The 22868-nt window shown below is 42.2% G+C and overlaps 1 protein-coding gene and 1 pseudogene across 2 annotated transcripts in view; both read right to left on the minus strand.

The window, feature by feature from the left end:
• Window positions 1–12480: 12480 nt before the first annotated feature.
• Window positions 12481–19856, minus strand: LOC129393704 (histone H2B type 1-K-like; annotated as a pseudogene).
• A 1723-nt stretch (window positions 19857–21579) lies between these two features.
• The window catches only part of MICU2 (mitochondrial calcium uptake 2), a 115663-nt gene continuing 114374 nt past the window's right edge, over window positions 21580–22868 (minus strand). For both annotated transcript variants that reach the window (XM_003833031.5, XM_034936443.3), the window contains one exon: window positions 21580–22221. In XM_003833031.5, coding sequence (XP_003833079.1) covers window positions 22117–22221 — 105 coding nt within the window. In that variant the 3' untranslated portion in view covers window positions 21580–22116. The remainder of the gene's footprint in view (window positions 22222–22868) is intronic.

Genomic DNA, 22868 nt, shown 5'->3' on the forward strand with positions numbered 1-22868 from the left:
TTTCTGGCCTTTTCCTTCTTCTTTTCTCCCTTCTTGTCTTCCTTTTAGTGAAGGTGATTTTGACTTGTTTTCACCATGTCTGGCCAAAAAAGGATGTTAATGAGCAATAAGAAATTATTTGAAGGTATAAAATTCAGTTAATAGTACGTAACAAAGAAAAACATGGAACAGTATAACACTGTAATTCTGGTGTATAAATTACTCATACCCTAAGTAGAAAGATTAAAAGGTAAACAGAACCACCACGGCTGGCTAATTTTTTGTATTTTTGGTAGAGACGGAGATGGGGTTTCACCACGTTAGCCAGGATGGTCTCAATCTTCTGACCTGGCGATCCACCCGCCTCAGCCTCCCAAAGTGCTGGGATTACAGGCGTGAGCCACTGTGCCCAGCTGAAATCTTTCAGCTTTTATTTGTCTGGGAAAGTCTGTATTTCTCCTTCATGTTTGAAGGATATTTTCACTAGATATGCCATCCTAAGGTAAAAATTTTTCTCCTTCAGCACATTAAATATGTTGTGCCACTCTCTCCTGGCCTGAAAAGTTTCCACTGAAAAGTCTGCTGTCAGTGGTATTGGAGCTCCATTTTATGTTGTTTCTTTTCTCTTGCTGCTTTTAGGATCCTTTCTTTGTCTGTCCTTGACTTTCAGGAGTTTGATTATTAAATGCCTGGAGCCAAATCTGCTTGGTGTTCTATAGCCTTCTTGTTCTTGAATATTGATATCCTTCTCTAGGTTTGGGAAGTTCTCTGTTATTATCCTTCTGAATAAACTTTCTACTCCTATCTTTCCCTCTACCTCCTCTTTAAGGCCAAAAACCCTTAGACTTTCCCCTTTGAGGCTATTTTCTAGATCTTATAGGTGTGCTTCATTCTTTTTTTATTGTATTTTTCTTTTGTCTCCTCTGACTATATTTTCAAATAGCCTGTCCTCAAGCTCACTAATTCTTCTGCTTCATCAATTCTGCTATCAAGAGATTCTGATGCATCCTTTAACATGTCCATTGCATTTTTCAACTCCAGAATTTCTGCTTAATTCTTTTTAATTATTTCAATTTTTTTGTTAAACGTATTTGCTAGGATTCTGACTTCCTTCTCTATGTTATTTTGAATTTCTTTGAGTTTCCTCAAATAAGCCAATTTGAATTCTGTCTGAAAGATCACATATCTCTGTCTCTCCAGGATTAGCCGCTGGTGCCCTATTTAGTTCATTTGGTGAGGTCATGTTTTCCTGGATGATCTTGATGCTTGCAGATGTTTGTTGGTGTCCGGGCATTGAAGTGTTAGGTATTTATTGTAGTCTGCGCAGTCTGGGCTTGTTTGTACCTGGCCTTTTTTGGGAAGGCTTTTCAATTTGAAGGGACTTAAGTGTTGTGATCTAAGTTTTTGGTCACTGCAGCTGTATCTGCATTAGGAGGCACGCCAAGCCCAGTAACACTGTGGTTCTTACAAACTTGCAGAGGTATCGCCTTGGTGGTCTTGGATAAGATCCAGAAGAATTCTCTGGATTACCAGGCAGAGACTCTTGTTCTCTTCCCTTATTTTCTCCCAAACAGATGGAGTCTCTTTCTTTGTGCTGAGCTCCCTGGAGCTGGGGGAGTGGTAACACAAGCACCCCTGTGGCTACCATCACTGGGACTGTGCTGGATCAGACTTGAAGCCAGCACACCACTGGGTCTTGCCCAAGGCCTGCTATAACCACTACCTGGCTACGCTCTATGTTTGCTCAAGGCCCTGGGGCTCTACAATTAGCAGGTAGTAAAGTCAGCCAGTCAGTCTCATGTCTTTCTCTTCAGGGTAGTGAGGTCCCCCAGACTCTGGTTGGGTCCAGAGGTGCTGTCCAGAAGCCAGGGCCTGGAGTCGAAAACCTTAGAAATTTACCTGGCACTCTATTCTACTGTGGCTAAAACCACAAGACAAAGTTCTTCCCCCTCTTTCCTCCCCTTTCCCCAGGCAGAGGAGTCTCTCCCCATGTCTACCACCACCACAGGCCCACAGGGAGTACTGTCAGTGAACAACTGCTGTTCAGTTAAGGCCCAAGGGCCGTTTACTCCGCTTATAATGAATGCTGCCAAGCCTGGGACTCACCCTTCAGGACAGTGGGCTCCCCTCTGACCCAGGGTGTGTCCAGAGATGCCATCTGAGAGCCAAGGCCTGCTACTGGGGACCCATAAATCCCGCGTGGTGCTCTCCCCCACTGTGACCGAGCTGGTATCTAAGCTGTAAGCTTCCCTCTCCTTTTCTCAAGCAAAAGGAGTCTCTTCTTGTAGCCACCACAGCTTTGAATATGCAGGTCGCACCTGAAACCAGCATGTCTCAAGTCTCACCCAAGGCCTATGGTGTGTATTACCTGGTTACCGCTACTGATTATTCAGGGCCCAAGGGCTCTTTGGTCAGCAAGTGATGAATCCTGCCAGGACTGGGTCCTTTCCTTCAAGGCAGTGGGTTTCTTTCCGGCCCATAGTGTGTCTGGATATGTCATCTGGGAGCTGGGGCCTCACGACTCTGCCCTGTGCCCTATCCTACTGAGGCTAAGCTTACATCCACGTTACAAAAACAAAGTTCTCTTTATTTTTCCCTCTCATCTCTTCAAGTGGAAGGAAGGGGTCTCTTTTGGAGCTGCAAGCTGTGTTGCCTGGTGTTGGGGAAGGAGTGATGCAAGCACTCCCTAAGCTGCCCTGACTGGTGTCTCACTAGGGTGGGTGTCCCCCAGGCCCACTGGCTCTAAGCCCAGCACAGCACTAGGACTTGCGTAGGAGTTGTAGTCTTTGTGGACTAGACAGACTCCTGAAAAAAGGAACAAGAAAATATTGGTCAGGTATTTTGTAGAATGTCCCTTAATTTGGGTTTATCTAATGTTTTCTCATGACTAGCCTGGGATTATGGATTTTTTAAAAAATTAAGTCTGAACAAATGGGTTATGGATTTTTGAGAAGAAAACCAGAGAGGTGACATGCCTTTCCCATGTCATCATGTCAAGATGTATTTGATAATCAATGTGACTTTTTACAGTGATATTAACCTTGATCACTTGGTTAAGATGTTGTCTTCATGTAAAGTTATCATTTTTTCCTTTTCCCTACACTATTCATTAGAAAACAGTCATTAAGTCCAGCCACACTCAAAAAGAGAGGAATTAGATTCAATTTCCTGGCTGGGCACAGCAGCTCACACCTGTAATCCCAGCACTTTGGGAGGCCGAGGCGGGCAGATCACTTGAGGTCAGAAGTTCAAGACCAGCCTGGCCAACATGGAGAAACCTGATCTCTACTAAAAATACAAAAATTAGCAGGCGTGGTGGCATGTTCCTGTAATCCCAGCTACTTGGGAGGCTGAGGCACAAGAATTGCTTGAACTCGGGAGGCAGAGGTTGCAGTGAGCCAAGATAGCACCACTGCACTCCAGCCTAGGCAACAGAATGAAACTCCATCTCAAAAACCAAAACAAAAGAGATTCCACTGCCTGAAAGAGGAATATCAAAGAATTTGTGCAATCACTGCCGTAATTAATAAGTCCTTAGGGAAGAGGCATTTTGAGGCTATGCAGAAATCCTGCTTCTCTGTGAAGTTTCCCCCGCTAACTTTTAGTACCCATCAGTGGACCTTGACTCCACAAGGTCTTTTTCTTTTTCTTTGCTGCAGGGTGGTCTAATGATCTGTTTCCTGACTACAAAGTGCACCTAAAAGGGAGTTTAGAGATTTAGCTGTCATGGTGGGGTGATAAATAGATTCTCAGCCCTGATTACTATATGAGCTTCTGGTTTGGTTAGATTTTCTGTTTCTGCATTTCTCTTTTTTTTTTTTTTTTTTTTTTTTTTTGAGACGGAGTCTCGCTCTGTCGCCCAGGCTGGAGTGCAGTGGCTGATCACGGCTCACTGCAAGCTCCGCCCCCTGGGTTCACGCCATTCTCCTGCCTCAGCCTCCCGAGTAGCTGGGAATACAGACGCCCGCCACTACACCCGGCTAATTTTTTGTATATTCAGTAGAGACGGGGTTTCACCGTGTTAGCCAGGATGGTCTCGATCTTCTGACCTCGTGATCCACCCGCCTTGGCCTCCCAAAGTGCTGGAATTACAGGCGTGAGCCACCGCGCCCAGCTGTTTCTGCATTTCTTGAAGTTTGTCCCTCACAAAGCTTCCTGGCTATTATTCTCTGATCAGTCCAGGTATATGTTGTTGATTGTATTTAGGCTACAGGAAAAGTCTGGGCTAAGAGGCTGCCACTGAAAACATTGATTAGTGTCACAAGTCACATGGGAGGCAAGTTGTGAAATGACCAGAAAAGCAGGTTTTTAGAAAACATTATGTAGCTGCACTATCTCTGTTTCTCTATTACTGTGATATCTCTCTTAGATTACTTTGGACTGAGAACTGACGAGTTCCTGGTAAACAAAATCAGACTAGGCATGCCGTCCTAGACATTGAGAGGGTCAGATGCCAAGCTCTTGAGTGTGCCTGTGTGGGGCGGGGGGCTGCATTTAGAACAGCCTTTATAGTCAAGTACCCAGTCTATGCTAAGTCTCTGTGTGATATAGTTAGGTATTTCTCCTATGCAGGATTATTTAATTAAAGACTGTCACTTTCCTTAGATTGGAAAGTCTTTAAAGGAAGGACTATTTCTATTTTGTTTATCACTGTGAGTCCAGTGCATCTTCAGGCACATAATAGGCACTATATTATATTAACTGAATGAATGAATGACAAGTAACTTGGAGTTAGAAATGTCCATGCTTTTCCTACAGTTTTCTCAACCTCCCCATAACTTCAATCACAGAAACAGTCTTGTATTATGGTGATTATATTCTCTAGTACTTATTAGAATAGTGCTATATTTACTTACACTATTAGGTAAGAAGACAGTTGTGGATTAGCCTAAGGACTGAGTTATATTGCAGAACACAGTTAAGGATAGATTGAATTGAGGTCTAAACAACTTTAAAGCATATGGGAAAGATATAGATTGTGGAGTTGGGGATATTTGGATTCAAATCCCAGCATTACCACTTATTAGCTATGCATTGTAGAAATTAACTAATCTCCCTGAGATTCAGTTTCTCCTCCTGTAAAATAGGAATAATAGTATCTTTCTCATAGCATTTATTGTAAGGATTAGGGGAAATTCTTTGTTTTGTTTGTTTGTTTTGCTACAGAGTCTCGCTCCGTCGCCCAGGCTGGAGTGCAGTGGCACAAACTTGGCTCACCTCTGCCTCCTGGATGCAATCAATTCTCCTGTCTCACCTCCCAAGTAGCTGGGACTGCAGGTGCCCGCCACCATGCCGCCCAGCTAATTTTTGTGTTTTTTTTTTTTAGTAGAGACGGGGTTTCAACATATCAGTCAGGCTGGTCTCGAACTCCTGACCTCAGGTGATCCATCTGCCTCGGCCTCCCAAAGTGCTGGGGTTACAGGCGTGAGCCACCACGCCTAGCAGGAAATTTTATATATATGTACACATAGGTCTAAATAATAGCTCATGTAAGAAATACATATGTACTTACATGTGTATATATCTGCATTTTATATATAACACATATGTATATGGAAATATTCTAATATGTATATATGCATGTCTGCTATGCCTCTACCTCCTTATCTACCTATGTTATAAATCTGCAGTTCCTGACACATGGTCATTGTATGAGTCAGGGTCCACATTAAGTATTTCAATAGATTGTTGTTATTATTATTTTTTAGGACTGGGGAAGGGGAGCTTAACAGAAAAAAAATTAATAGAAGGAGCTGGTTAAACAGGTGCTAGAAGAGTGAAGAAGCAAAGAAGAAAGTAAATGCCGGAAGCAGCTACCACTCCCTGGTCCAGGGTACTAAGAGAAGAGGCTGGGGGATTAAAATCCAGAAACTGGAAAGAAAGGCCTGCCGTTCCCAAGAAGCGCCTGGTGCCAGTGCCTGGGCGGGTGGCGGGAGCGGGGAGAGGACACAATGTGGTTGGTTCCGGGAGTGCAAAACAAAAACAAAACAAAACATTAAAAAAACCAAAACAAAAACAAAAAAAAAAACCCGGAGACTGGTACTAACCGCTGCCAGGATGAAGGCTGAGTACAGACACAAATAACACTGACCGGACACAGAGAGGAACGAGCCCCTTTCCCTCCTCCCGGCTTGCAGGCTCCCTCTACTGCCCCCTATCGGCAGAGCCTAGCACGTCGCCAGCAAGCAAAGGGAAAAGGGTTTTGCAGGGTCTGGGACCGGCCCCATCATGACAAAGCCAAGTATGTGTGCAAGCGAGGGGATGGAACGGAGAGACAATAGCTTAGTAACTTAATTTACTTACAACTTTAGTAACTTAATTTACTCATTCGCCATTGTAACAGCTGCCTAGAATTTCACTGTACAATTAGAGCACAATTTATCCATTTTCATGGTGCTAGATATTTATGTTGTTTCTGAATTTTTATTTGAAATGATGCTACTGTGAACATTCCTTTAATTCTTTTTGGATCATAAAATTTTGGGGAAGAGCTCGCATGACATTCTGCAAAGCATAAAGGAGTTATTAATATATTTTCACCCACTATTGAATGTTTAAATATTATATAAGTCTAGGTGTGGTAAGTACTATAAGCACACTATTTTCTCCCATTTCATCCTCTTGGCAAGAGAACTCTCCTAGAAAGAAGACTAGCACCTAGCAGAATGCTTTGAATAGAGCCGGTTTCAATAAAGATTTGACATTGATGATGCTGAAGAGATAACCTGGCTAGTAACAAGATGTTGCATAGAGATTCCAAACATTAATTTCCTTCCTTGCCGAATGTAAGCAAACACAAACAGCAAGTGCTAATGGTAAATGTGGTAAAGCACTCATTTCTCTGAGTTGGTCAATATTTAGCTGAGGCATGTCAGTTCAAAGCCTCCCACAATGTTTCTCCTTCATTAAGCAAGTCATCTCTGAGATATTCTGTAATTTTCTGTGTATCTTCTTTATTATATGGTTAGTTTTTCTGTTAAAGATCATGTGTGGGCTGGGCATGGTGGCTCACACCTGTAATCCCAGCACTTTGGGAGGCCAAGGCAGGCGGATCACGAGGTCAGGAGATCAAGACCATCCTGGCCAACATGGTGAAACCCCATCTCTACTAAAAATACAAAAAATTAGCTGGGCGTGGTGGCGAGTGCCTGTAATCCCAGCTACTCGGGAGGCTGAGGCAGGAGAATCTCTTGAACCCGGGAGGCGGAGGTTGCAGTGAGCTGAGATCGCGCCATTGCACTCCAGTCTGGGTGACAGAATGAGAGACTCCGTCTCAAAAAAAAAAAAAAAAAAGATCATGTGTGGGCTGGGTGCAGTGTCTCACCCTGTAATCCTAGCACTTTGGGAGGCTGAAGCGGGAGGATAGATTCAAGCCAGGAGTTCGAGACCAGCCTGGGCAAAATAGCAAGAACCCCATCTCTACAGAATAGTTTTAAAAATTAGCTGGGTATAGTGGTGCATGCCCCTAATCCCAGCTACTTGGGAGGATGAGGTGGAAGGATCGCTTGGGCCCAGGAGTTTGAGGAACCCTCAACTTCACTCCAGCCTCGGTGGAGCAAGGCCCTGCCAAAAAAAAAAAAAAAAAAAAGGCCGGGTGAGGTGGCTCACGCCTGTAATCCTAGCACTTTGGGAGGCCAAGGTGGGAGGATCACTTGAGGTCAGGAGTTCAAGACCAGCCTGGCCAACATGGCGAAACCCCATCTCTAATAAAAATACAAAAATTAGCCGGGCGTGGTGGCAGGTGCCTGTAATCCCACCTACTCAGGAGGCTGAGGCAGGAGAATCGCTTTAACTGGGAGGCGGAGGTTGCAGCGAACCTAGATGGTGCCACTGCACTCCAACCTCGGTGACAGAGTGAGACTCTGTCTCAAAAAAAAAAAAAAAAAAAAGAGAGAAAGGAAGGGAAGACAAAGAAAGGAATGAAGAGAAAGAGAGTGAGAGTAAGAAAGAAAGAAGGAAAGAAAGAAAGAAAAAGAAGGAAAGAAAGAAAGAAAGAAAAAGGAAGGAAGGAACGGAGGGAGGGAGGGAGGGAAAGGAAAGGAAAGTCATGCTTGGTGTATGCAAGGCAGATAAACATTTTTGGAAAAGCAAGGCTGCCACCTTGTGGAACATTTGTATTGAATGCTTTCACTTTAAATCAACTGTAACGCCACAAGTGATTTGCAGGATTCTTTTAATTTTTCTCAATACGAGTTTTCTCCCTGCATTTCATCATTTTGTCTCATTCATTCTATGGCATTGATGTGGTATTAGTGTCAGTTTGCACTCCAGCTTTTGAAGAGATGCAGTTTCCATTAAAGAAAACTTAGTGACTCACTTTTCCTCTACCGCCTCTGTCTACGGATCTGTGTGCTTATCTGCATGGAACTCTTGACTTTGAAGTCTGTCTTGTACTCCCTCAGAAAAATATCAGGAAAATGTCTTTAAAAGTCCATTAACTGTTACAATTTAGAATTAAACACCTGTCACTTCCAAGGCAGAGGTGAGAAAATGTGAAGTTAAACAAATCACAGGGGATGCCCACTGGGGTCAGGAGTGCCTCCTCTGAGCATGGAAACTTCTCTCCCTAACTGGCTCGAGTTAGGTTCAGCTGTTCAACATGTGCACTTGATGTTGGATCTTCTTTGGCACGATGTTGGCAGAGACATTGGAATCTAGAGAACTGTTTAAGGCACGAGCCCGGCAACGTGGGCACTGCTTTTTCTCCTTTCTTCTTCCCTTGCTTATACATCACTGGGGCAGAGGTGAGGGGTGGCAGAAATATCACTTATGGGATCAGAAAATGAAAACCCAGGACTCAAAAGGCTGGCAGCTGAGGGTCTAGACGACTCCTCTCTGCTTACTTAAATCCCTACTGTCTTACCTCTTGGCCCACAATAAAAGTAAAACATGCCCCAGGGAGAGAAAAAGCAAAATATTATGAATTGAATTAAAACCATGTACATAGCTCTTAATTTATTGCATGCTGTCAAATGTATTGGCTATAAAGGGATAAGTATGTCAAAGTCTTGGAGCCAGGCAGCCAATTTGAAAGTTCTCCTGGTTGGCCATGGTGGCTCATGTCTGTAGTCCCACCCAGCACTTTGGGAGGCTGAGGTTTGTGGGTCACTTGAGGTCAGTAGTTTGAGACCAACTTGGCCAACATGGCGAAACCCGGTCTCTTCTAAAAATACAAAAATTAGCTGGTTGTGGTGGTGCACGCCTGTAGTCCCAGCTACTTGGTAGTAGGCTGAGGCACAGGAATCTCTTGAACCTGGGAGGCAGAGGTTGCAGTGAGCCAAGATCATGCCACTGCATACTCCAGCCTGAGGAAGACTCTGTCTAAAAAAAAAAAAAAAAAAAAAAGAAGATTCTCCTGAAACTTATTTGTGACTTTCACCCTGATCCTCTAGTGTTGAATGTAATTTGCCCTGCAGTCCCCTGGAGTCTCCTAAGCTGGTCTTAGCCTACAGAATGGCACAGCTTAGAGTAACAATCCACTGTGTCCGCCCAGCACCCTTGCTGCCGTCTGGGAGTAGTCACCCCCATCTTTTAGAAAATGTTCCTTCCGGCCGGGCGGGGTGGCTCACGCCTGTAATCCCAGCAATTTGGGAGGCCGAGGCGGGTGGATCACTAGGTCAGGAGTTCGAGACCATCCTGGCTAACGCGGTGAAACGCCGTCTCTACTAAAAATACAAAAAACATTTAGCCGGGCGTAGTGGCGGGCGCCTGTAGTCCCAGCTACTCCGGAGGCTGAGGCAGGAGAGTGGCGTGAACCCGGTAGGCGGAGCTTGCAGTGAGCCGAGATTGCGCCACTGCACTCCAGCCTGGGCGACAAAGCGAGACTCCGTCTCAAAAAAAAAAAAAAAAAAAAAAAGAATATGTTCCTTCCCTGCTGCCCTCCAACAGTGCAGGGGCATGGCAGCTGCCGTATAGGTATAGACCCTGCCCTCCTGGCTGCAGTGGATTGGTCTGGAATAGAACCTGGTTCAGACAGGGCAGCCAATCAGCCCCTTTCCCAGGGATTTTTGACTCTTAGGGAGAGCATAGTTAGAATTTCTCTGGTGTACATGCAGTAAAAGAGAATGAAATTGCTACCCAGATCGAAGTAGAGAAAAGCCTGGTGAGAGTTCCGAGGGCTTCAGGTCCTCAGTTGGAGTTTTCAAAACTACGTCCCAGCTGCTCCCCTGACCTCCCCAGGTTTGACCCTGTGACACTCCTGTAGACCTTTCCTATCAACTCCTCTTTTGTCTAACCCATTTCGAGACGACTTTCTGTTGTTTCTGTCCAAGAGTCCTAATGATTACATATGGAGAAACCTGTATCAAGGTCCCAGCTTGGCCAGGAAAGATTCGAGTACCAAAGAGTATTCCTTCCCTGTAAGCAGATGATACGGAAACCAGATTATCAGAAGGTTGCTCGGAGACCGTAAAATCAGAACAAGGTGTACTAACATAATAATGTGATTAACAGCAACAGGCTCTGCTAATCTAATGTGCTCATCTTTAAATAGAAATAGATCTGTCATGAAAGGAGAATGCTTCGTTGCTAGGGCTCCCTTTATTTGGAAAGCTCTTGGATGACCACTGCATTGCTTGTTTCTGTGGCCTCTTTTCTATGCTTGCATGACTGACTCAATGCTCTTTGTGATTTATTTATTTGTTCAGGGATTCAAAAATATTTATTGGACATCTACTCTATGACAGGTGTTGTTTCAAGTTTCAAGAACACAATGGTGAATAAAGAAAAAGTCCTGCTGTAGTCCCAGCTACTCGGGAAGCTAAGCCAGGAGGATTGCTTGAGCCCAGGAGGTCTGGACTAGCCTGGACAACATAGTGAGACCCTGTCTCTAAAAAGGAAAAAAATCCCTGCTTTTATGGAACTTACATTCTAATAGGATAAGCAGATATAAACAGATATACAAATATATGTATATATACACACTTTAAGTTGATGATCAAGTTCTAGTAAGAAAACATAGGGAAAGAGGGTGGAGCACAATGGGGATTGGTTTGTTATGGTCTTTTTTTTTCCTCCTTCCAGTTTATTTATTTTTCTCTCTAAGACCAATTTACAGTCTATTAGCACTGTGTGAGCACCTGTTTCACCACATATACAAACCCCTCCAAGACTATAAGGATATCATTAGGCTTTATATCAGTGTCAGGTAGTAAACATAATTCTGTACATACTTTGCATTTTATTTCTCCTGAGGTTCAGTATTTTTCATGGGTAAACAATAAATATGTTAGAACATATTTATTCAAGATGAGACATTTGTCTCCTGGTGAGACATCTTGGTCTAATGCTGACTCTGGGGACATTTGGTTGTTGACTGTGAGGTGGCTATCTACATGTGGAGTGGAGGAGTCCTGGCCTTGGATTGAGGAGAACAAGGTCAACTTCTCACCTCACTCGTTTCTGGCTTTTGCGACCTTGGATAAGTTTAACTTTCTCTCTCCTAGGGTTAGTTTTCTTGTGTGTAAGCGCTGCCTTCTCACTGTGAGCTCACACAGCCTTTCCTCAGTGTGTGTGTGCAGAGCTCTCTCTCTTCCACTTTTTTTAAATGAATTATTTAATTTGGAGGACCAAGTGCAGAATCTTCCTCTACTTATAAGGCCACCAATCCTATCCAATTAGAAACTCATTCTAATGACCTCATTTAACCTTAATTACCTCTTACAAGTCCTGTCTAGAAATACAGTCATATTGGGGTTTAGGGCTTCAATATATGAATTTGGGGGGATGGGGAGACAATTCAGTCCACAGTAAACACTTTCTCGAAGAGTAGTTACAATGTTTATAAGAGACAATGTAGGTAAAAGTAGTTTCCGTTACCTGCAGCTAAATGCAGTTTATTATCCCTTCAGAATCCTCTGCAGAAGAGGCACCTAATAAATATTATTTATTTGGACTTAACCTAAGGTATTATTCTTTATATAGTGCCTTCCCATGGAATGATTGAAATCATGTTTATCATTTTGCAGCACAGTTTATTTCTTATAGGGTCATGGCTAATAAAAAACATGGGAAAATGACCCTCACTAATAGAGTCATTAATTTAAATAAGGAAATGTAATTTCAAATTTTTTCTTTTTGGGGGCCTATTAGGTTAACAATGCTTTTAAAAATTTATTGTAAATATGAGTGTTATAAAACAGAAATTTCCACATTATGTTGGGATTATAAATTGGCATGATCCTGAATAGCAATTTTTGGCAATGCATATTTAAGGACCTTAGAAAATGTTTTTCACTTTTGATTTAGTATTTCCACTTCATGAAGTCTATCCTTAGGAAATAATATTTGAACAAAGATTTAGGTACAAAGATGTGTGAGCTGTATGATCTATAATGCATAGAAATGGGAATCAATTGAAATAGTCCATAATGAAGAACTCATTACTTATCAATATATCCATAAATTATGCATCCATTAAAAATTATTTCTAAGCATATTTAGTTATCTAAATATATATATAGCATGACACCTAAGTTTATTTTATATATATGGGATACATGATGTGAGATATATGTATATATGAATATGAATATATATGATATACATATAAAAATAATAGGAGATACTAGGAGTTATTTTAATTTTGTCTTTATGTTTCTCATTTCATAAATTTCTATGAAGAACATTTTAATTGTTTTATACCCAGAAAAAGGGCTAATTTTTCTTAGCCAGGTGTATATTGGTCCTTCCTTGATTGTTTAAAATACCTCCGTTTATCTTCTTCTAGGATCACTCATTTTTCATTGGTTTATTTGTAAGATAAAGCACTGTCCAGCAGTGACGACTGTTGGAAAAGATATGTCTAAAGGCTGTTGTCTCCTCTTGGCAAGTTTACTTGGAGCTGGTGTACTGGGTGACGGCCTTGGTGCCCTCGGACACGGAGTGCTTGGCCAGCTCCCCGGGCAGCAGCAGGCGCACAGCCGTCTGGATCTCCCTGGAGGTGATGATCGAGCGCTTGTTGTAATGCGCCAGGCCGGAAGACTCGCCCGCGATGCCCTCAACGATGTCACTAACGAATGGCCTTGGAAGAGATGCGGGTGTCGGGGTGGACCTGCTTCAGCAGAGTAGCTCTCCTTGCGGCTGCGCTTGCGCTTCTTGCCAACCTTCTGCGCCTTGGTCACCGCCTTCTTGGAGCCCTTCTTCAGGGAGGGAGCAGACTTGGCTGGCTCAGGCATCTTAAAACACCAGAAGTGTGTCCCTGATGGTCTTTTTCATAAGGATAACTGAATAGAGACCTGACTGATGCAGAGGGGTTAGTCCTGTGAAAGACCCAGAGTTGGAAGATTATAGGCCAGGTGAACAGTAAGGCAATGACTTTGAGGCAGGAGAGAGCTTAAGGGGTTCCAGGGAAAACAAGATGGCCATAGTGGTTGAGCAAGAGTGGGAAGGAGAGAAGGTGAGGTTGGGAGTGTCAGGGGCAGGGGCGGGAAGAACCTTGAGACCTTGGTGAAGGTTTGTATTTTATTGTTATGGGAGCCTTTGAACATAACTTAAAGAAGTTATTTACTTTTTTGGTGGTTGTCCTCGAGTTTGCAGTATACGTTTATAACTAACCCATGTCTTCTTTCTTTCCTTCCTTTTTTTGGGGAAGGTGGGGTGGGATGGGGGGGGACAGGGTCTCTGCCACCCAGGCTAGAGTGCAGTAGTGCAATCACAGCTCACTGCAGCCTCAAACTCCTGGGCTCCAGCGATCCTCCTGCCTCAGCCTCTTGAGTAACTAGGGCTGTAGGTATGCATCGCTATGCCCGGCTATTTTATTTTATTTTTAATTTTTTGTAGAGATGGGGGTCCCTGTCCTCTTTGAAATAACACTATACTACTTCAAGGGTATGCAGGTACTTTATACAAGAGCATTTTCTCTTTTCTTTCTTTCTCTTTCTTTCTGTCTCTCTGTCTCTTTCTCTTTGTCTTCTTTCTCTTTGTCTTTCTCTTTCTTTTCTTTTTCTTTGACAGAATCTCGCTCTGTCACCCAGGCTGGAGTGCAGTAGTGCAATCTCAGCTCACTGCAACCTCCACCTCCCGGGTTCAAGTGATTTTCCTGCCTCAGCCTCCTGAGTAGCTGGGATTACAGGCATAACCCATCACGCCTGGCTAATTTTTGTATTTTTAGTAGAGACGGGGTGTTTCCCCATGTTGGTCAGGCTGGTCTTGAACTCCTGACCTCAAGTGATCCTCCCGCTTTGGCCTCCCAAAGTGCTGGGATTACAGGCATAAGCCACCATGTCAGGGCCCTCTGGAGGTTTTTTTTTTTTTTTTTTTTTTTTTTGAGACAGAGTATTGCTCTGGTTGCCCAGGCTGGAGTGCAATGGCACGATCTCAACTAACTGCAACCTCCACCTCCCAGGTTCAAGCTATTCTCCTGCCTCAGCCTCCCATGTAGCTAGAATTATAGGCATGTGCCACCATGCCCAACTAATTTTGTACTTTTAGTAGAGACGGGGTTTCTCCATGTTGGTCAGGCTGGTCTCGAACTCCCCACCTCAGGTGATCCATCCGCCTTGGCCTCCCAAAGTTCTGGGATTACAGGCGTGAGCCACCACACCCAGCCTGGAGTTTTTAACTCTCAAACTTGTCCGTAAGGAGCCTCTGTCAATACATTAAATCACAGTTTAGGTTTTCTTTATTTCCTTCCATCTTTGAATTTCATTTGTTCTTTTTCTGGTTCCTTAAGGTGTAAAGTTGTTGATTTGAGATTATTGTTCTTTTTAAATGTAAACATTTACAGCTATTAATTTCTGTCTTAAGGCTGGACGCGATGGCTCATGCCTGTAATCCCAGCACTTGAGGCCAAGGTGGGCGGATCACCTGAGGTCAGGAGTTTGAGACCAGCCTGGCCAACATGGTGAAACCCTATCTCTACTAATAATACAAAAATTAGCCAGGATGGTGGCAGGCGCCTGTAATCCCAGCTACTTAGGAGGCTGAGGCAGGAGAATTGCTTGAACCCGGGAGGCAGAGATTGCAGTGAGCCGAGATCGTGCCATTACACTCCAGCCTGGGGGACAAGAGCAAGACTTCATCCCCCCCGCCAAAAAAAATTTCCCTCTTTAGCACTGCTTTCACTGCATCTCATAGTTTTGCTGTTGTGTTTTCATTTTTATTTGTCTCAACGTATGTTCTCATTTCCCTTTTCTTTGAGGCATTGGTTGTTTGAGTGGGTTGTTAATTTTCACATATTTGTGGCCCAGTGGCTTTTATATATACTTATGAAGTTACCTTTAGTAGTATTTTTTTTTCTTCTGTCTTTGAATTACTGTCTATTGTCTTTTCATTTCAGTCTGAAGCACTCCCTTTAGCATTTCTTGTAGGGCAGTACTGGTAATAAGACTCAGTCTTTTAAATCTGGATATATCTTAATTTCTCCTTCATTCTTGAATGATAGTTTTGCTGTATATAGAGTTCTCAGTTGACAGTCTTTTTCTTTCAAGACTTTAAATATGTCATCCAGTGCCTTTTGGCCTCCATGGTTTCTAGTGGAAGATAAACTGTCATTCTTAATGAAGGTCTCTTGTACATGCATGAGTCACTTCTTTTTTTTTTTTTTTTCCACGGAGTCTCGCTCTGTCGCCCAGGCTGGACTGCAGTGGTGTGATCTTGGCTCACTGCAAGCTCTGCCTCCAGGTTCTGGCCATTCTCCTGCCTCAGCCTCCCGAGTAGCTGGGACTACAGGTGACCGCCACCACGCCCAGCTAATTTTTTGTATTTTCAGTAGAGATGGGGTTTCACCGTGTTAGCCAGGATGGTCTCAATCTCCTGACCTCATGATCCGCCCACCTCAGCCTCCCAAAGTGCTGGGATTACAGGCATGAGCCACCGCACCTGGCCGCATGAGTCACTTCTACCTGATGCTTTCAAAATTATCTTTTTGTCTATGGGAGTTGATAATTTGACTATATGTCTCAGTGTGTATCTCTTCAAAGTTTTCCTGCTTGGAGTTCATTGAGCTTCTTAGATGTATATATTCATGTTTTTAATCAGATTTGGGAAGTTGTCAGCTATTATTTCTTCAAATTTTTTGCTGCTCCTTTCTCTATGTCTTCTCCTTCTGGGATTCCTATAATGTGTATTTGGTATGCTTGATGAGCTCCCATAGGTTCCTCAGGCTCTCTTCATTTTTCTTCACTCTTTCTTTCTTTTCCCTAGACTGGATAATTTTCAATGCCTTATCTTCAATTTTGCCAGTCCTCTCTTTTCCTTGTTCAAATTTGCTGTTGAATCCCTCTATTGCATTTTTCACTTCAGTTATTGCAGATTTCAGCTCCAGAATTTGTTTGGCTCCTTTTTATAATTTCTGTCTATTTATACTTTCATTTTGTTCAGACATTGTTTTCTTGATTTCTATTAGTTCATGGTTTCCTTTAGAAAACATATTGAACATATTTAAAACAATTGATTTAACATCTTTGACTAATAATTCCAAAGTCTGGTCTTCTTTAGGTATGGTTTCTGTGAAATTCTTTATATCCTGTGAATGGATCATACTTTCCTGCTGCTTTACATGTTTTATAATTTTTTGTTGAGAACTGGTTATTCTGAGCATTATGTTGTAGTAACTCTGGAATCTAATTCTACTCCTTAGGGATTGCTTGTTTTTGCTTGTTGTGGGCTGGACCCATTCCTATTTGTGCCTTTTCCAAACAATGTATCTTCCTTGTTGTGTGTGGCTACTGAGGTTTCTTTTCCGTTATCTCTACAGTTAGCCAGTAACCTGACAAAAATGTCCTTAAATGTCTGACTTTCAAGAGGGAGGGAAGATATCCTGTCTCTTTAAATCTCTTGTGGCTGGGAAGCTGCTTCAGCTTGTGAAGTGGGCATTAAAAAATGGTTGGCCTCCAGCCTGGCCCCTCATCACTTTATCAAAATCAGCAAGCAGCTAGCAGAACACATGACCCCCACTCCTGGAGGATAAGGTCTTTTGTGCCCACACTGGTTCCAGGAAGCTGCCCCAGGAATGTGGGCTGCTTCCCTGACAGTTTCCTGGTGCTGGGTGGCAGGCTTTTTGCTGTTGCTGCTACATCACAAAAGGCTGAAGTTCACCAAAATTTACTAGCAACTTCATCAAACTCTCCCTCAAATGTCAGAAATGTTCCAAAATAAGACAATTCCTGCCAGTTCAATAGTTGTTTAGGTGAAGGGACAGATTCCTGGAGCCTCCTGCTCTGCTATCTTCCCTGACATCATTCCCTATATTATGCCTTTTTTTGAGACAGAGTTTCACTTTGTTATTCAGGCTGGAGTGCAATCTTGGCTCACTGCAACCTCTGCCTCCTGATTTCAAGCGATTCTCCTGCCTTGGCCTCCTGAGTCGCTGGAATTACAGGCGCCTGCCATCACACCTGGCTAATCTCATGTTTTTAGTAGAGGCGGGGTTTCACCATGTTAGCCAGGCTGGTCTTGAATTCCTGACTTCAAGTGATCCTCCCGCCTCGGCCTCCCAAAGTGCTCAGATTACAGGCATGAGCCACCATGCCTGGCCTCTACATTATGCTTTGATTTTTATGATTTAACACCTGGAGGGTAACCTTGTTTCCAGACTTTGGGAGGACATTTCAATTTGTTTCCATTCCCAGAACCTGTTCTGCTTTCTAACCGTATCAGAACCCCTGGCCAGTCTCTCTTGATATTTGCTATCTGTGTCCAAAGCAGAGGCCAAACCAGAGCTGTCTTAAAGCTCCCTTAAGCCATCTACTCTCTCCTGTCCAGTCCTGTAACAGAAAAGCTGGTATGTGAGAACAGCTAAAGCACATATGGGGATTTTTTTTTTTGAGACGGAATCTCCCTCTGTCACTCAGGCTGGAATGTAGTGGCACAATCTCGGCCCACTGTAACCTCTGCCTCCCAGGTTCAAGTGATTCTCCTGTCTCAGCCTTCCGAGTGACTTGGACTACAGGTGCATGCCAGGATGCCTCGCTAAATTTTTGTATTTTTAGTAGAGTTGGGGTTTTGCCATATTGGCCAGGCTGGTCTTGAACTCCTGACCTCAGGTGATCTGCCTGCCTCAGCCTCCCAAAGTGCTGGGATTAGAGGTGGGCATGAGCCACCGTGCCTGGCCCAGGGTTATTTCTTGTTCCACTTTCCTTTTTGTTAACTCATTCATAGGTCAAACATTTTTTTGAGCGAGTATGTGCTAGCTCTTTGATGGATGCTGGGAGATAGTGTTAAAGGAGTCATGTTGTTGCTATCAATGAGCTCATAGCCAAGGGGAAGAGGCAAATACATAAAAGAATTCCAGTATACTTTAATGAGGCTTGAAAGATATGTGGACAGAAACGTGTGAGGGAACTAACAGCATGTATCCCTAAATGAATTTGAGGGAAAAGCAGGGAGAAAAATGGAAAACTTTGCAGATGAAATGGCACTTGGTTAGGCAGGTGGGAGCATCTTCAACAGAAGCACTAGTAAGTGCAAACACTTGGAGAGTGAGAACATGGCCAAGCGGGGTGATGACAAGTAATTCAGTATTGTTGTAGTGTAAAGTGTGTGGTGGCAAGTGTTAGGATATGAGAAAGATAGATGGGGCAAGATCATGTAGAGTTGAATTTTATTTTTTAAGCGATTTTAGTGTCATAAGATTATCAGAAGCGTAGTGACATGATCAGATTTATGTTTCAGAAAATAAGTCTGTTGTGAAGGAGGATCTGAAATAAGAAGTTAACAGCATTAATATTTAAAAGCTGCTAAAGGTTTACTCCAGTGCATTTTACACATCATCTCAATCCTCACAAAAAGGCTATGACATCACAACTAAAATCATTCCTTTTTAGATTAAAAATGGGCACAGAGAGGTCAAGTACTTTGCCAAACGGTTATGTGGTGAGTTATATAACTAATGTGGTGAAGCTGAGATTTGAATCCAGGTAGTCTAACAGCAGAGTTTGGATGCTTAATTGCTGTGCCTTACAAGGGGCCGGACAAAGGGCAAGTTAGGATTCCACGGAGATCATCTAAGTAATGAATGATCAGGGCTTGCACTAAGGCAGTGGCAACAGCGTTGTAAGGTGGAGCACATGTTTGGCGATTTTGAGGAAGCAGAATTCACAGGACATGATTGACTATAGAGGAGTAAGGGAGTGAGGATCTGGGATGACTGTCTGGTTCCTAGTTGGTTTCTTGTAGGAGACCCGTTCACTAAGGCAGAAGACATGTGAAGAAATGAGGTTTGGAAAAAGAGGGGACATAATCAGGTCAGTTTTGGATGTGCTTGAGTTGGACAAACCAAATGGAGAAATCTAGAAAGCAACTGGGCCTGAAGGTGATGAGAGAACAGAAGCCAGAGGTGTGATGAGATTCCTGAGGGGATGGGCAAGGAGGAGAAGATCCGTGAAGGCAGGGCTCAGATACGCCCTGCAACTGTCTCCCACCTTGAAGGGATAAGCAGAGAAATACAAGCTATCTACCAGAATATCAGACCTAGTGATCATTTATTTAACAAAATGATAGTAAAGAAACAAATGACTGAAGATTCATGCAGTTTAGATTTTTAGGAAGTCCAGCTGCTTTCAAGGTAAATGTCTCCGTACTCCTAGGAGATACTGGCAAATCTAGTTTGCTTATTTGATATATATTTATCCCTATTTTTTTCAAATGGGATCAAGTACTTTTGTAGTAATGACATGACAAACATTATTCATTTTCAGAAATCTTTTCAGTTATAGTAATTTCCTTTTAGCCTTGAAAAATGGAAAACTATCCTCAACCCTCTAAATACTCTTGTTGTAAGAAAGTCTTCTGATCTCTAACATCACTTTTTTTTTTTAAATCTTAGTTTGTAATTGTATATATATACTTAAAAGGTTTCCTGGTTAGTTTTCAGTCTTCACCTTCTGCAAGTTCCATGACAGCAGGAACCATTTATTTCACCGTTGTATGCTTGGTACCTAGCAGGTTTTTGGCATACTTCTTGATTAACTCATGAACTTTACTAGCTCCTCCCATCCCAAATCTCCTCCCTTCTTCCCTCCCTCCCTCTCTTCTTTCCTTCTGTTCAACAAATATTTGTTGGATGCCTACTGTAAGCCAGGGATTCAGCTTAGACTGGTATATAAAGATGACTAAGGCAGTGCTCCTGCTCTTGATTTAATACTTTAGTAGATATAAACTTGGTATGTGGGTAGCACCTTGATGTCTATAATTTCATCAGGAAGATAGCAAGGGGGCCGGGTGCGTTGGCTCAGGCCTGTAATCCCAGCACTTTGGGAGGCCGAGGCGGGCGGATCATGAGGTCAGGAGAATCAAGATCATCCTGGCCAACATGGTGAAACCCCGTCTCTACTAAAAAATACAAAAAAATGAGTCGGGCGTGGTGGCGGGCGCCTGTAGTCCCAGCTACTCAGGAGGCTGAGGCAGGAGAATGGCGTGAACCCAGGAGGCAGAGCTTGCAGTGAGCCGAGATCGTGCCACTGCATTCCAGCCTGGGCAACAGAGTGAGACTCCGTCTCAAAAAAAAAAAAAAAAAAAGCGAGGGAAAGGCATCGCTGTCAGAAGGAAATGGCATGTGTACAAGCTTAGGGGTAGGGGTATGTGAAACGCACATGGTGTACATGAGGAAAGGCCAGGAGCTTTATGTCGCTGGAGCACAAAACAGTATTCATGGAATGCTGTGGAAAGTGGGGCAGACAAATCAGTGCCAGGTGAGGCTGAAAAAGTGAAGCCTGTGAAGGCAAGAGAAACCATCTTAATTTTTGGATTTTTGTGCCCCTAATCTTGACCCATAAGGGCATCTGGAAAGACAGGTGAGGAGTCAGCATTTTTGTGGTTGACAGAGAAAATGGTGGAGGATTCATTCATTCATACTTATACTTTCTTGCATTGCCTATCTTTTGGTTTTATGAGAGAGAAAAAATTATTTTATAAGCAATTATTTATAAAACAATTCATTAGAGCAAATTTGTTTTTGAATCAGGAGCAAAATATTTTTTGTAATAAATGGACAAAAGCTTTTGCCTCTTGTCGATTTCAATCATTAAACTGTGAGGGAGAGTTTTTCAATTTAGTGGATTAACATATTTCAAGGCATTATCCTTCAACAATAAGGGAGAGGTTTCTCTGGCCTCATTAATTTTTGGTGTAAACTCATGAATTCTTATTTCATTCAATAGGCTATAATCTATTACTGACATTAATTATTCTGACCCTCAAACTGAACCAGATTTGACAGGGGCAGCCCCTTCAAGCTGGCTTTGTCCTTCTGACTCCTCACCATTTTGTGAGCCCTTCTTTACTTTTAGGCACAATATATTCTAGGCTTATCTTGGACTTTCCCTGTCACAGCCTTGGAATCAGCCAGTTCTCTAGAGAATGGAACTGGTTTTATATATTTGCAATTTTCTAAATTGTGTGTCTGAGACACACGTTTTTTATAATTTTTATTTACCATGTTTTAAAAAATGCCATTTGATATTTAGTTTAATGCCAATTACCTTCTGGCAACATTTGTTTCCCACAACCTAATATATCCCATGAGACCCTGACCTTGGGATCAAAATTTCTCCCAACTACACCAGGTTTTAAGAACTAATGAGGCTGGCAAGGGATGAGAGTATTTACAATTTTTTTAAAAGTAGTTTTAAAAACACATGTAAAATAAAAAGCACCTCAGTATTTTTTGTATCTATGTAAATATTTTATTCTGCTTCCAGATAGAACACTGAAGTTTACATGTTAAAGACAATAAACAGCTAAGCTACTGACATAAAATATACAATAGGTACAGATGAGAAAAATCTGAAATAAGTTTTTAACTTCATTTAGCCTATTAGGAACATGAGGATGTCTGGAATTGATGCTGGCCTTGGTCTCAAGTACTTTTTCCCATATGTACTTGTTTTATCCTTCCAGAAAGCATATCATATTAGAGTGTCTAAGAAATCAGTGAATCACTAAGTTTTCCATCTTACCGAAGTACAAAACATTATTTCAAATCTAGGCCTTCTGACAGAATCCAATATCTATTTTTATACTTACTTTTCTTTCTACTAAGTTCTTTAATAAAATTATGAATCAGAAAGCAAGTACAAGACATGCTTATATCACACAGAATATCAATGAAGACTTAAGAAGATAAATAGCAAGTACTTCTAAAAAATCACAAATTTTGACATTTGGAACAATATAATTGCCATACTATTATATCTTTTATTAAAAAAGACCTTTTCCAGCTTGTTTCCAGACTTCTTTTACTCCTTTAATGCTTTCTTTCTTCACACACTTCCAGTATTCTTGTATACTCTGATGTTGTGGTACCTGTTAACCAAAAGTAAAAATCAAGGGGTCACTGTCCTTCAAGGTTAAACATGATTTCATATGTACTTTACGTTACTGTTTATTTCCTTCCCACACTCCTCCAAAAATAGTTGAGGGTGAATTATGTTGTAAAAGATGATCACAACAGAACTGAAAACGAGGGTAAAAGACAAAAAGTGAATGTAACTACGCTTAAGGTTACTAGGGAGTGGAACCAGACTGAGCACACATTAATGGAGTTTCTTCTCTAAGAGGGTAATGAAGACTTTGGGCCATCTCTTCTTTCACATACTGGCTTTAAAATTTAATTACTTTATAATGTTTTCCTTTTATAATGTTTTATAATCTTTCCCATTTTTTCTGGTGAACTTTATTTAGCTATGTAGAATAAAATTATAACCCTAAAGCTTTGATTTAACATTGGCTAAAATTAAAAAACAAAAAGGTCACAAAATATTTGATGAAAAGCTTCAAGAAATAATCTAATTCATGGAAGTGTTTTGTTAGCTAAAAATACATGTGGATTACTACTACTCTCAACAAAATGAAAAGGTAAAGGTTAGGAAATATTTGGATCCGGGGGACCACAGGAGCATAGCACTAATGAAAATTAGCCAAGTGGAAGCAAAATTCTACTCCAGATTATA

This window comes from Pan paniscus, chromosome 14 (genome assembly GCF_029289425.2).
Source record: "Pan paniscus chromosome 14, NHGRI_mPanPan1-v2.0_pri, whole genome shotgun sequence".
In the NCBI taxonomy this organism is placed as follows: Eukaryota; Metazoa; Chordata; class Mammalia; order Primates; family Hominidae; genus Pan; species Pan paniscus.